Raw genomic sequence first — 14,834 nt, 5'->3', positions numbered from 1 at the left:
GCAGAGCTCGTCATTTTCACGAGTCCTTGGATTGCGGCGGCACGTTGCGGCGGAAGATACTCGGGGCACTCGCGTAGGCAATCTGAGATGGTCGAATTTCAATGAGGGGCTTTAATTAACGGGGTAATCTCGGCGGCGTGCGCCTACTGTGACGACGCCTCGCCCGTGTTCTGTCGCGCTCGAGGACATGCTGCGCGTCGAGTGATATTTGCAGACAACTCCTGCTCCCTCGGAGAAAGCTCGATGGCGCAGCTCCCCGATATCTAGGCGCCTGTTATCCCCTCCGTGATTGACGTAACTGGGGACAATTTGAAACGGGCATTGAAATCGCGCGCGTAATCCCTGGAATCTTTATTTTACATTTTATTTAACGAATCTCAACGGCGACAGACACTTCGCGTTAATTCTAATATTTGCCACTTCAAAGCTAGCGCTGTTGAATCAGGACGGCGCTTTCATCGGCGAAATTACTCTCGCCTCGGAGCTGCGCGATATCGAAGAGCGACTTTTCGCGTCAGAGTTGTGTTAAAATTACGCCGCGCCTCGCGTTCGTGCAACGCATCAGCAGGAAAACGAGGTTCCGTTCGCAAATTGTTTTGCGTTGCCCGCCAACGCGGCGGGGGAATTGTATCTCGTGACAGAGCGATGCCCACGGGAACTCGAACCTGCTACTTCGTGATTAACCTGCCGGAGCTTTCGGAGTTTCGCCTGGAAGGAAACTCGTGTTCCTCCTGCTCGCCGCGCGGCTGTACTTTTCAGCGAACCGACCTGGTAGCAGGGACGAATTCGTAGCTAAGCGAGCGATTCTCGCACGCTCGAGGCGGATGAAAAATATTTAATTGCGAGTGGCTCCGAAGCCTCGCCCGCCGAAAGCGGCGCCTCAAAAGTTATTTTAGGCGCGCGAGCCTTGTCTTTTCCGGCGCAGTGAGTTTAATTAAAGCACCGCGAGAAGTGGAGCAATTAATGACCGGCGACATAGTTGAAAAGCTCGATACTGCCGTAAGTCACTAATGAAAAAACTTTAGCCCCACCGGGGAAGAAACGGGGCATCGGGTGGCAAGAATCACTTTGCGTTTTTTGTTCCCTGCTCAAGAGGGATCTGGTTCCTTCGGTCGAGATTGCGAGCTTGGCTTGAGTAGGTAATGCCCGCGAGGTGGAATTGTTAATACGATTCGATGCTCGTTCCACTCGGCTCTTCGACGGAAACGCGTTTCGAATGTGATTTAGGCGCGGGTGGGTCCAATATCGAAAATTGCGCATCCGTTTCATTTGTGTGGGTTTGTTGTGTAAAAGCTTTTGTACGGGGCAGAGCTTCCGAAGCTCGCTATTTGGTGATTGTTCGTTCGATCAAAAAGCTCCGCACTCGTCGAATCGTATACATAAATCTATCGTGCTCCCTTTTTGATTGGCGAGTGGAGTCTCTCAGCGGGTCGGATATTTCGGCGAACTTCAAGAGGATGATGAAATATAATATTTGCGGAAAGCTTCGCTGCAGTCGAACTGTTTTTATTTAAATCCTCAGACCCGCCTTATTTCCCCGCGGTAGGAATCTTTTGAACCGTCGTCGACTTGCTTGTACAGCAGTCGGAATGGAAAAATAAGGATTACGGTCAAAGTGATCCTAATAAACTACAGCTGCTGTTAAGAAATGTGAAATTGTTCGTGATTCGCGTGGTCGTGTTAATCAGGTAGCGCCGTTCAATTCTTTTCCAGAGAGGTACGCACAGTCGTGCTCAACAAAGGCGCCTCCAGCCTGGGTTTCAACATCGTCGGTGGCGAAGATGGCGAGGGGATTTTCATTTCCTTCATCCTAGCCGGCGGCCCGGCCGATCTCAGCGGCGAATTACGCCGTGGCGACCAGATACTCAGCGTCAATGGCATTAATCTACGGACAGCCACTCATGAAGAGGCCGCCGCGGCCCTTAAGGTACTCGCGACAATCGTCTTACCGCTAATTTCGCGGCACCTCCATCGTTCCGTCTACTCCGCTCGGAGAACTTTGACATCGAACGCTACTGGGTTTGCTTTCTGTCCAGGGTACCGGCCAGACAGTGACGATCGTGGTGCAGTACAAGCCCGAAGACTACAACAGATTCGAGGCCAAGATCCATGATCTTAAACAACAGATCTCGCAGCAGAATATGATGACAGGCACCCTCATGAGGACCTCGCAGAAGAAATCACTTTACGTCAGGTGAACTATCCTTGTTGTACATTCTGTTCTACGAAAGAATTTGAGCATGGTAACTGGGCGCGCGAGGAAACGGCTCTGACTGGCTGATAAGGAGCGCGTTAATTAAGAAACCGAGAAAGCGCGATAACTTTAAGGGCTGATTTCATCCCTTCCGAGGGAACTAAGGGAATGTTCCTGTGTGGCCCATAAAAATAGACGATCTTTAGGAATTAATTGAAGGAAACCTACCACAGATAATTTAATGGAACTTTTTGCATTGTAGTAAGAATATTTTGAACTATAGACGTATATTTTTTTCTGTAATTAATCATTGCAAATGGCACTGGGGATTCATTGAAGTGGAGGCGTAAAAAAACTCATTTAAAATGGGGGACTTGTAGCACTTAAACCATTGGTTTGAAATAAGAAGCAATGTCAGATTATTAAAAAGCGTGAAATTTCCTAGTGGACATAGTTTTAACAATTATCTGCGTGCTTCATCCTTTCAACAAATTTTCAAAAATTTTAAAATGTTAGAGGTTTCTCCACTGCGCAGAACTTTTCGTGATTATTTGTGCCACCGCTTTAAAGAACATTGTTTCGAGCAAAACGCGTTTAAAGTTTTCCGTAAGTTCGCCGTTACTCAAATGCCTATAACTGCTGGAAATTTTAATTAAAAAAAAATCCTTTTTAAAACGCAGATATTCTTAAAAGGTTGAACGTTCGAAAAATTAAATAAGGAATTGATTTTTCGACATTTTTAGAGCAGAACATCCTCTTAACGCAAAAAATGGCCTGTTGCGTACTGCGCTATGCTCTACATTAACGCGAAATTTTATTAAAATCAGAATCTTCGGGTTGGGAGTGTGCCCGCGTGAGCTACAATTCTATCAGCTCCAAGGGTAGTAAGAAGAATGTTGGACAGCCGATGAAACACAATCCGTCGTTACGTTTTGCAGAGCGTTGTTCGACTACGACCCTACGAAGGACGACGGGCTGCCGAGCCGCGGTTTGGCATTCCGTTACGGCGAAATCTTACACGTGACGAACGCCAGCGACGATGAATGGTGGCAAGCAAGAAGAGTCACTCCTCAGGGGGAGGAAGAGGGTCTTGGGATAATACCGTCTCGTAGACGATGGGAACGGAAGCAACGTGCCAGGGATCGTTCGGTCAAGTTCCAAGGTCACATGCCAGTCATCCTCGACAAGGTAAGCGGCAGATATCGATCAGATGACCGCTAAATGAGAAAGAATCTCCTGCGTCACACCGATTGCCAGGTTCTGTCAGGTAGTAGACGAGCTTACGCGAAGACCAAAAGTAGATATGCTTTCTTGTATGAGAATGTGTTTATCCCAGGGCTTGAAACCATTATTATAAAGATTTCGGTTCTTGAAAAAGTTACGAAGAACCTTTATTCGGAATAACCGTTACAAAGAATCTAAATATCAGACTATATAACTATAAGTTACGGTTCCTATATAGCTCTATAACTTTTATTTTTTAGGTTTAAGTTATAGAGCTATATAGGAACCGTAACTTATACTTATATATTCTGATATTTCTAGATATTTAGGTTCTTTATAACGGTTATTCCGAATAAAGGTTCTTCATAACTCTTTCAGTCAGAACCTTTATCTAACAGTTTGAAACAATTATTTTCGAAACCTATTCAAGCCCTGGTTTATCCAACGCAAGGTTAATGTTTACAGAGATTTGGCGCATCCAGAGGGGGGCCAAGGGGCCCTGGCACCACCCCCAAAGGAGGGGCTTTGTAAAAAGAAAGGAAAACTGGATTCTATTCTTTAAATAAATTTTTGTAATCACCTAATGAATTTTATCGAATTTGCGTTAAAAATATTTTCATCCGGTCAACTCGGCTCCCCCCAAGATTAAATCCTGAGTGCGCCACTGGGAAGAATGGATTACTACCCAGTGACTCGATGAATAATAATTCTAAGATAAATATTACCCTCCCTCTAGCTACTCAGACGTGAAGATTTTAAGCTTGTCTCTTGTACAGTACTTGCTCACCTAGCAAATAATCGATTACAGCAATCGACGCTGGACAGGAAAAAGAAGAACTTCTCGTTCAGCAGAAAGTTCCCGTTCATGAAGAGCAAGGACGACAAATCGGAGGACGGTTCGGATCAGGAACGTGAGTGTCCTCATATATCCTATGAAATTGTATCCTGCACGTTCTGTGCATGTTCAGACCCATATCTATATTGTGGTATTTTACGTGGTATTTTTTTTTTCTCTCTTTTTAATCTCGTCGTATCCCTCAGTCACTATACGTGTATCTAGAAGACGGCCCTGTGTTTGAACTTACAAGTTAGTATTCTCACGTGTGCCTCGCAACCCCACTTCTTTCGACCATCTGTCTATTTGAAATGAATTGCACAAGTTCCCCGTGTATCGAGCCAACGACCTCGCCCAGGCATCTTTGCTACCGAACGATCCCGTGTGACTAGAGATTGGTAAACCCCTGTGGCAGTTTCAATTATTTTCGTTTATTTTTCCTCCCCTATGTGTGCCCGTTTAAAATTGCATTTGCTCTTTCTTATTAATCGATGTGAACGTAGAGACTTCGCTGGTCACGTCTAAAGGCGACTTTGGTAAGGGCCGTTACCGGTAGTAGATGTAGAGGCGTCGCTCTCCCCGATCGAAGGGGAGAAGCCTGAAAGAGAAATGGGAACGACGTTACTCGTCCTGCGTCCTGTCCCATTTAGCGGTGTGTTTGTCCGGCAAGTTAAGATCGCTTAGATATTCGGTGACAGGCACGACGACACGCCCAACCTCCGGTTCAGCTTTTCTGTCTTTTTTTTTTTACAAAATGTGAAAACGTGACATGTGTTTTGTTTTTGCCTGCTTGTGTAGGGTCGCCCACGACACCCGAGAACGAAAACGATCCCACGCGTAAGTATTCCAAGTTAGTCAAGAGAAAGAAACCAGACACACGATCGCATACACACGAAGAAACGCACACGTAAACACACGTACACGCGGGCGCGCGCCATACATCTCTATCTCCATTAAAAACCAGTGAAAACGAAAGAATGAAGAGATCACGAATAGGGACGGGAGCGTTATTAACGAACTCCCCCCATGTTCGAGCGTCACACATCTCGAGGGGCCTTCTTTCTTCCGTGCATTCTTCTCTGCTTGCGTCCGTGGCACGCTGCAACTTTCATCCCCGCACCATGAATTATCGCATCATGCGTTTGCCTGCCGTTCACTAACACACACATAGCGATTCAAGCTAGCTGCAGCACCTCCAGCCCCGCATCCTGTAACAGGCTAAAACCTTTCGATGGATGATCGTAGATGTAGTAAATTCCCTCCCGAATGCTTTGGTAGAGATATACAGTACGTGTAGTTCATGGCGGAGGAAAGTTTCGATGTTGCTCGGTTTACGTTACTTACGGTACACGAACAGATTCACGGTCTGACGAAAGTTGCGGGGGTAAACGGTGTTCGTTGAACCCCTCGATGGTCGAACAATTTGCAAGTTTCTTCTTTACTTAATGTTACGCTAAACGCTCCTCCGCGGAGCTATTGCCGAACGGCGTCCAAGAGAATGTCCATTTGCAACAGGGGGCGAAGTAGTAAAATTGTTCCTAGAGTTTCACCCTAAGGTGCCACCTTTCGTCGATCGTGAGCGTGGAAAATTTAGAACAATTGGCACGTTGACTACTCGAGGAAACAGGACATAATGGCAAATAGGAGTTACTGAAATTCTTCTATTACCGAAGAAAGCCTTAAAGGAGGAAGAAGAAGGGTTAAGGAACGCCTGAAATACCCCCATTTTTATGTGAAGGCGCGTCTCCACCAGCGTTCGCGAACTGTTCACGAACAGTATGGGAATTGAATTTCCTAGGAATCGTCTGTTCGCGGACAGTTCGCGAACGCTGGTGGAGACGCACCTTAGTACTTTGAAGAGAGTGTTATTAATTAAAATATTAAAGGATCAGTATTTGCTCGTCGTTGAGGAAGTCAAAGCTTCTTCAAAATTCCATCTCTCGACTTTCCACGGATTTAGGTATTCCTAAAGCTCTGCTCTTTCGTCCCGACATAAAAAAATAGAATATTTCGATTCTTCGGCAGAGGAGAAGTTTACAAATGATAAACAGGACATCGGCGCAAAGTCGGATGCTGCTGATTGGCGATCTCCGCAGCAGTCAACGTGTCAACGTTCTACAAATTACAAAATCCATTATTCTTGAACAACGATGTTCGGTTAGACGCGTTGAATAGCGAGCGATCAATTACGAAAATGACGCGAATAATGTGGAACGAAAGCCGCGTAGCTGGTAGCAAAGAAATATAGTGCACAGCTCTGCGAGATATCGCGACGTACGGTCGAGAAATCGCGTTAGCCTCGACGGTAGGGGGGTGTTCGTGCTTTCAAGCTTTACTTAATCCTAGCAATTATTAACGGCTGCTTATTAGTACGCAACGTATACTGAAATATTGAACTTGTTATGTTTTAGCATTCATGCTGTGCTACACCCAGGACGACACTAACACCGAAGGTAATCACGTCTCTCTCTCTCTCTCTCTCTCTCTCTCTTACACTTCGCATTTTCATTCTTTCCAGTCTCTCACAGCCTCTCTATTCGTATCTTCTCTCTGTCTGCCCTCCATTCCAGTCATCCACCATTATGCATTCCCTCCCTCCTCCACACCCACGACGTTTCATCTCGGTCGCATCAATTAACAAAGCACACGTTCATTACTGCGATATAATGATCCGAGAGCGGGACGAATGCATTGTTGGGCACGTCCTTTTGTCGTGGCGCGTTGTCACTTTTGAACAGGCCCTGTAGCTTTCGACGGTGTTCCCGATTAACGAGCCTAGGAAGTCTTGAGAAGAAATCCCTGCCGAGAACCAGAGAGTCGATACAATTTTAAAGTCCTTCAATTTTGGTTTTAGACTGGAGAAGGATAGTTACGGTGCTAAATATATGCGAGGGGTCAGGGAACTATCTTTTAATTCGTGTATTTTTCCATTGATAATACAACTTTTTATTCTCTTTCTACAATCTGACTCGGTGGCCTGTTTCCAAGATACTTGCTCGCGAACTTGAAATTTCGTGGGGTACTGAACGTGTCAGTGAAATATGATACATGTATTTTTTGTCCTAGAAGTTTGTTTATTTGTACGTATCCATTATACGAGGTTGGTGCATATGAAATTGACGTTTAGCGTAGGGAAGTTTGAATAAAAATATATCTCGCCCTTTTATTTTATTCATTTTACTTTGTTAAGTCTCTGTGATATTTCTCGAGTCGTAGGCCAACTTTCACACTATGCACGATCGGCAATTTTATACGCACCAACCCAAAACAACCCAAGTAACTAAGGTCGGGGCCAGATATATTGGCCGGTGAGTTTCGTGAAGGGTATTCCACCACAGCGTGCCTGCCTCGGTGCTCCTTTTCTCAACGTTTTCTGACTCGCTCTCGTTCCATCTCACTCTCGCGGAACAAGAGTGAACCAGAAGTGGTGGGGATAGCGCCAAGCTTCTAACGTGTAGGCCAAACCGAGTTCTTAGCGTAGAAATACGTACATCAGAATAGGTGTGCGTTAGGTCCGAAAAAATTCAGGAGTTTTATTGGTCAGAAGATTGATTCTTTCTCGATAGCTTCATCTCGAATTTGTTTAAGCTGGGTTCACACCTGACGAGTGACTCGGCCGAGCGAGTCACTCAGTCTGCTACTCGGCCGAGTGAAAATCTTGGCCTATTTGCCCGCCGCATTAAGCTAGATTCTCACTATCCGTCTGGACTGTGGCCGTCCCACTAGTGCAATGGAGAAGTATGCATCTGTGTCTCCGTTGCGCTAGTGGGACGGCCACCAGCTTGCCGCCGGCCAGACGGATAGTGAGAATCTAGCTTTACTCTGCCGAGTACTAGAATATGCGTTCAGACTAGGCGAGTGCTCAGACCAGAGGGCTCACTTGGCCGAATACTGGTCAGGTGTAAACTCAGCATTACGCATAGCTTCGTAACGCACAGAACTATTACGCTAAGAATAAATAACACTAGGTTCAGGCCGAGCAGCGTTCACGTTACCCCACCATACCCTTCAGGGGTCATGCAACTCCAACTGACAAATCCACGATCGTCAGATGGTGGTGGTTGATGTCTTCCCGATCGCTGAATGTGAAAACAAACTGACTGGGCAATATATCTGGCCCCGACCAGGTCGTAACCCCTACAGGAATGGGTTTGTAAGTGTACCCAGACCGCGACAGAAAACGCGTCGGCCAACAAAACATTTTACAGTTCGAAGTGGTGTCCTGCAGCTTCCATTAAAAAAGAATCACGCTCGCTCGACTCTTCGACACTAATGTCCGTTTTATCATTCAAACTGACTTAATCCTCGAACGATCGTTCATTTCTCGCCTCCTCTTTTCATTCGCCCGCGCTTCTTCCATCTGTCGTACTATTTACAAACGAAGAATCTGTCTTGCGCCGCAGGGAGTAGAGAAATTTTGTATCGCGTTGAACTGCCTTATATGGAGGAACTGACGTTAGTTTATCTGGAAAAGGAGGATGAGAAAATTGACGACCCTTGTAAGTGAAATTGAAAGGAGTCAGTGTGTGAGCAGGAGTGAGCAGCAGATATCAATTAGGGCCTGACTAACACATAATCGAACGTAATTTCGATCGAAACCCTCTAATCGCCGTTTTTTGCTACGCCTTTGTATCTTTTTTTTGTTATTTTGATTAATTTCTTCGCCCTAATCCCGATCCACGAGCACTAACAGTTACGCCCGGAACGCTTCGTGCATTTAAGACAGTCGCGACGTTGCTTTGTCTGTCTGTCTGTTGTTGTCTGTCGTTTGGTTTCTTTATACACTAATCACCCTCGCGTAGAGCCCGAATGAGACTTACAGATACGCTGCGTAGATGACGCGAAACTTTGTCGCTTCGCGTTGCCCTTGCCAGGGGAATGGTACCACCTGTGCCACTCGCAGGAAGTAGATTGTTGCAACTGCGAGTGCTAGAGTTAAGGGAAGAAATCGAGTGGTCAGTCGTGATGACACACCGTTTGGAGCAAAGTATTCTATTAGATTTAATTGTACTGTCCAATCACTAATTGCTAAAGAGATGTATTCGATTACGAAGAATGCCACTTGAAGTTTCAAAATACTTGTTAGCAATAGGAAGCGACGTTTAGGCGACAGTGCCACGAGTATAACGTACTACGTAGCGGCATCGAGTATCGATTACATAAGCCAACCCCTTCCGGCTCCGAGTATTAGCATAGTCCCCGCACGGTAACGCCACATCGACCTTGATACTCTTCGATCGCCCAAGTTCTAGACTCTAGGGAGCTTACCCTTCTCTCCATCCCTGCTTCGATCCCCGAAGTGCCACAGCATGGATCATGGCACGTCCGAAACGAGCAAGAACTCGATAACCCTGTCGCGTTCCCGTGTGCATCTCTTAACCAAATACCACTGCCCGCTCGGTTCGAGTTGCGGTTGCGGATGCAGTTGATCGAGTACGCTTTGAGATTGACCGCCGTCCGATCGCTGCTCTCTATTATCTATCTCTTATCGATAATACAATTAGAGTATCCACCCGTAACGTCGACAGAGTCGTTTGTTCCCGGTTGTTTGACAGAGTGTAAACGTTCTAACCGTGGATATATACATGCTTTCTACCCACATACTACCGACGCCTTGGAGACACGAGTGTACTTATACCATGAATTACAGGCAGCGAAGAAAACGTGCTGTCGTACGAGGCGGTCCAGCAGCTGACCATACAGTACACTCGACCCGTCATTATCCTCGGTCCCCTCAAGGATCGCATCAACGACGACCTCATCTCTGAGTTCCCCGACAAATTCGGCAGCTGCGTGCCACGTGAGTATTCAATCGGCGCGTACATTAACAACGCGTTGCGATGCTGCTATCTGGGAACGAGTTTACCGTAGATTAAAAATCTACGAGGTGTTGGGAGAAGATTTCACCGCTCGCAACGTGTTGATTTAGAAGCGCGAGAGGAGAGGGATTATTGTCTTAACTAACTCTCCCGATGCTCGTCTTCTGACACTTGCAGACACAACGAGGAGTAGAAGAGAACACGAAGTGGACGGACGAGATTACCATTTCGTGGCATCGAGGGAGCAGATGGAGAGGGATATTCAGAACCACTTGTTCATAGAGGCCGGACAATACAATGACAATCTTTATGGAACCTCCGTGGCGTCCGTTCGAGAAGTGGCCGAAAAGGTGAGGAGATTAACATTCGCATGGATTATTCTACGATCGGATCATTGAATGGAGCGCAAAATACTGATGGAAGGGACTTATTGATTCCAGGGAAAGCACTGTATCCTTGACGTGAGCGGAAACGCCATCAAGAGGTTACAAGTGGCGCAGCTCTATCCCATTGCGATCTTCATCAAACCCAAGTCCGTGGAATCGGTTATGTAAGTACAAGTGGTCCTTTAACGATACCGTTCGATCTCCTGCGCACGAGTCACTCGTTCACCAGCGACTGTATTGCTTGTTCGCAGGGAAATGAATAAGAGGATGACCGAGGAGCAAGCGAAAAAGACGTACGAACGAGCTTTGAAGATGGAGCAAGAATTCGGAGAATACTTTACTGGTAAGTTATTCCGAAAAAAGATAAAAAAAAACAAAGTATTCGAATCAGTCACGGTAGCATCTCAAAGAATATATTCTTCATTAAACGCATTCAGCATTCTATGCACTTTGTAAATGCTTCATCGTAATACAGTAGAAGTAACCGAACAGCAAACTCAGTTGTTCAGATTGCTAAGCTTCGAATCTTTTCCTAACTCTTGCGAATCGAAACTAATCTATGCTATCCTCCACCTTGAAGCTCCAAAGCGATTGCTTCCCGTTAAACCGAGTCGCGTGAAGAAACGAACGCCTGTTTCTGTTACAGCCGTAGTGCAGGGCGACACGCCCGAGGAGATCTACGTGAAGGTGAAGGAAGTGATCGCCGAGCAATCCGGTCCGAACATTTGGGTGCCGTGCAGGGACCAGCAACTGTGACGTCCTGCCCCCCACGCGCAGTCCGGTCCGAACGCTTGGACTCTGCCGGCGAGGCGTCAAGCTTAATTACTCTTAATAAAATAATCAAGTAACACTCTAATGCCTTCCCCGTCCCACATCCCATGCCGTCCCCCCTACCAACCCACCCACCCAGCCCCGTTCAAGTAACACACAATCTGCTCCCCCCCGGTTAAAGGCGCGAACCCGCGCCGCGAAGCTCGTCGAGAATACGCTGACGCGGAAGCCCCGAGCGAGATCACCGGCAGAAATCCCGCGAGGCGAAATTGTATTAACGGGGGAGATGCCTCGGCGTGTTCAGTCCCCCCCGACGAGTCGGAACGGTATGTAAAACCCTGAAACCGTTCGCGGGCTGAAAGGAGAGTATAGATCGGCGTGGACGAAACCCGTCGATCGCGCGTTTCGCACAGATAAATCAGTTGTTCCCGGGCGTGTCTGGCGCGAAATGATTAACGGTGTTCCGGTTTGTCCGGCGAGGAACGAGGCACCACCGTGCGCAGAGGGTGATACGTGTTATAGTGTTAATGCCAGAAGTGTTTCGTTGTACCACGATGTTTTTCATGTAATCTAACGGGTTTGTTGGGAGTAACGAGGCTGCCGACTCTCGCGTACCACGTCTCCGCGCTGATTTTATTACGGTACCCAGCACGAATACGCGCGGCGCTCGAGCGACCGTGTCCCCGCGACGGCGGCGAGCCGGTGCGAGCGTCGTAATCTCGCGCTTCGTAATTTGTAACGTCAACGCACCGCCACGGACCCCCCCTTCCCCTGTCCCATGAATTTTTTCCCCCCGTTGTATTCTAAAGTGAAAGCATGAAAGAGCGGAGAGGACGCCGTCGTGTATTCGTCTCGAAGCTCTCGATTTTAACGGTCTGACGACGACTCGACCGACGTAATCCCAACGATGTCGAGGAGGCCATGTTTTACGAGAGGACGAAGGCTCGCGTCGCGGTTGCTCCCGTTGATCGATCGCGACGCGTTCACGATGTTGTATTGTACAGTCACGATCGCTCGGTGGACGCGATGAAAGACGGAACGAACGACTCGGCACCCCGAAGCCGAGTGCCAGAGGAACGAGAAGCCACGAGTCGCGGACATTAATCCTCGTCGCGATCGTTCGTAAGACGCGCACAGCATGCTAGACGCTTATAAAAAATAAAAAATTATCAGACTTTCCACGCGCGAAATCGCGACGACGACGATGGAAGCGTGGCATGCAGAATAGCAGAGCGATATACGCAAGAAATAAAGGGAGAAAAATAAAAAAAAACCTTGGCTTCACCGATCACTATATAGCTTGTCCGGTTTATTCTGAGCGAAGTAGCGCGGTATTTTTTAATGTACTTAATCGCAATAAGAGGCGACGAAGAGAAGGAGAGAGAGAGAGAGAGAATCGAGGAGGAAATCTAAATGTTGGATGCACCGAGAGCGGAGAGAGTAAAGAAAGGAATGCAGGGATGTAACAATGATGCTCGGTGAGGTATGCTTCGCGGTGTTGCTACAGCGTGTAGACCGAGTATGCGTACGTGTTTCGTGAAAGGGAAACGAAGAGACGAGGGGCAAGATACGAGACACCCGGACGGATGTTGAGAACCTCACGATTCATCAAACCTCACAGGACAAATCTCTAGATGCTAGAATAGCGATATATAATGTTTTGTACAGCTAGATTTACTAAGCCAGTACTGGGTTATGTGCAACATTATATACATATATAAATATATATAAATATAGGAAGAGAGATGACGAGCGACGGGAGGGGAGAAAGAATGAACTCTATTGTAATTTAAATACCACTACACTAAATTATTATTACGACAGTAGGTATGTATTATTGTAAATACCTGTACCCGGGTAATCCAAGACGATGACGATGATGGAGTACGGTGGTGTTAGCGTTGGGAGCGTGGATCGAAACGGGCTGCAAGTTTCTCGAGCGAGTCCGGGGAATGATACACTCATTGCAAACAAGCATACACACCATAGACACACACACACACGCGCATATACGTAGTGGTTTATATTTTTCGAACCAAAACGGGGCGGTTATTTTCGATTCTCGTTTTCTACGATTGGCCGCCGCCAATCCATAGAAAGCTGGGAAGCACGACCGGAGGCGGGCCGTCTCGAAAGGAAAATCGCGAGGCAACCTCGTTGCCAGAGAAATCAGCCCCGTGACGATGAGAAGAAGAACGCTTCGCTCGAGCCTGACCAGCGAAACGCCCCCCCGCCGACCATTCTCACACGGCCGGTCGAGTGCTCGTGGGGATCATTTGACTCGCATCCTTTTCGAAAGCATCACAACTACGGTTCCTGCGGAATCTCGGCTCCGCGACTTTGAAACTCTTTGAAATTCGTTTGGAGGACTAGACTTAGGGCGAGGGAGTAAACGAAGGCGTTGTAAGGCGATTCAGGGACGCCGCTTGCTGCGAGCCGGTACTTACGAGCGAAACGGAGAAGCGTGGCCACTCGGCGGATAGACGGCGAGGAATGTAATCGGTAGAGATATCTAGGAAAGTCAGATCATGGGCGTTAGAAAGGATTCTTTGCGTAACGATTGGCTCGATCGTATCGGTATTGCGTAACGTCGCGATGGCCACGCGCGCCGTTTCGTTCGCGATCATCCGCGGATCTGCGCCCTCGATGATCTCGTCGATCCGTTTCCCGAGCCCGCGGCCGCCCGGTCCCCCCTCGGTTGGGAGCGGACGTGGCGATTTGCGTTTCGGTTCGTTCGGTAGGGTGTCTGGCGCGACTAAACGACACCGTTCGAATCGGATATAATTTAGCATGGGCAACGCTTTCTACGAGCTATTTTTCCTACAAAAAAAAAAGATCCTGTGTTTAGAGAATGTTATTATAACGCAACAGCCGTCGCACGTATTATTATACGTAAGAGAACGAAGCCGTATTATAAATATAAATATAGTTTGATTGAGAGCCGAGAATGGACGATAACGCGTCGCCGTTGTAATCCGCACAGGTTGTGCCTCGAGAAGACAATTGTGTGTGTGAGAGCTTAGGCTTCGCGGAGTTTAGGGGAGCGAAAAATGTTTGAGAAAGAATAATATACAATAAAACAAAAAGAAAGCGCAAGAAAACATAACGGACGAAGAAGAAAAAAAGACCGTTTGTCTCGATGTAAAGGAACGTATAAAGAGAAATAATTACTACAGACACTTATTATACACCTCTATAGTCTATTTAATAATATTACTTATTGAATTGTCAATCTCATGTTCACCTTGTTTCATCGTTTTTAAATAGTTAATAAACGTTTTACCAATTTTAACTGCGGCCTACGCGGACATTTTCCCTATCTGTTGTTTCACCCGCAGATGCTGCTCTTCGTTTTTACAAACCCGTTTTTCCATTACACTTTATTATATTTCCATGACGAAATTTTCGTTAATTTTATAACTGCAAACATAATTCAGCTGATACTTCACAGTACGATAGATTGCACCGCTCGTATAATACAGTTAATGGAAATTCGAGGGCTCAAATGCTAAGAAGGGTCGACCACCTCCAATAACCTTGAACGACCAATTGATTTTGGTTCGACCATAGGTCGCAGCAATTCGGACACCAATTCTCTTCATTCT

At 46.9% G+C, this 14,834-nt stretch overlaps 1 protein-coding gene across 13 annotated transcripts in view; it reads left to right on the top strand.

Moving 5' to 3' along the window:
- Positions 1 to 14,521, top strand: part of Dlg1 (MAGUK family member discs large 1) — a 279,659-nt gene extending 265,138 nt beyond the window's left edge. For 7 of the 13 annotated variants that reach the window (XM_076807305.1, XM_076807301.1, XM_076807299.1 and 4 more), the window contains 12 exons: positions 1,714 to 1,927; positions 2,037 to 2,194; positions 3,133 to 3,382; positions 4,227 to 4,329; positions 5,052 to 5,090; positions 6,665 to 6,706; positions 8,657 to 8,752; positions 9,904 to 10,053; positions 10,250 to 10,422; positions 10,513 to 10,622; positions 10,710 to 10,801; positions 11,105 to 14,521. In XM_076807305.1, coding sequence (XP_076663420.1) covers positions 1,714 to 1,927; positions 2,037 to 2,194; positions 3,133 to 3,382; positions 4,227 to 4,329; positions 5,052 to 5,090; positions 6,665 to 6,706; positions 8,657 to 8,752; positions 9,904 to 10,053; positions 10,250 to 10,422; positions 10,513 to 10,622; positions 10,710 to 10,801; positions 11,105 to 11,214 — 1,537 coding nt within the window. In that variant the 3' untranslated portion in view covers positions 11,215 to 14,521. The remainder of the gene's footprint in view (positions 1 to 1,713; positions 1,928 to 2,036; positions 2,195 to 3,132; positions 3,383 to 4,226; positions 4,330 to 5,051; positions 5,091 to 6,664; positions 6,707 to 8,656; positions 8,753 to 9,903; positions 10,054 to 10,249; positions 10,423 to 10,512; positions 10,623 to 10,709; positions 10,802 to 11,104) is intronic. The other 6 variants (XM_076807302.1, XM_076807304.1, XM_076807306.1 and 3 more) reach the window with 6 other exon arrangements.
- The last annotated feature ends 313 nt before the right edge of the window (positions 14,522 to 14,834 follow it).

Source organism: Andrena cerasifolii, chromosome 2, assembly GCF_050908995.1.
Source record: "Andrena cerasifolii isolate SP2316 chromosome 2, iyAndCera1_principal, whole genome shotgun sequence".
Lineage (NCBI taxonomy): Eukaryota > Metazoa > Arthropoda > Insecta > Hymenoptera > Andrenidae > Andrena > Andrena cerasifolii.
The sequence above is the reverse complement of the archived record's forward strand: the minus strand, read 5'-3'. Positions and strand labels throughout refer to the sequence as shown.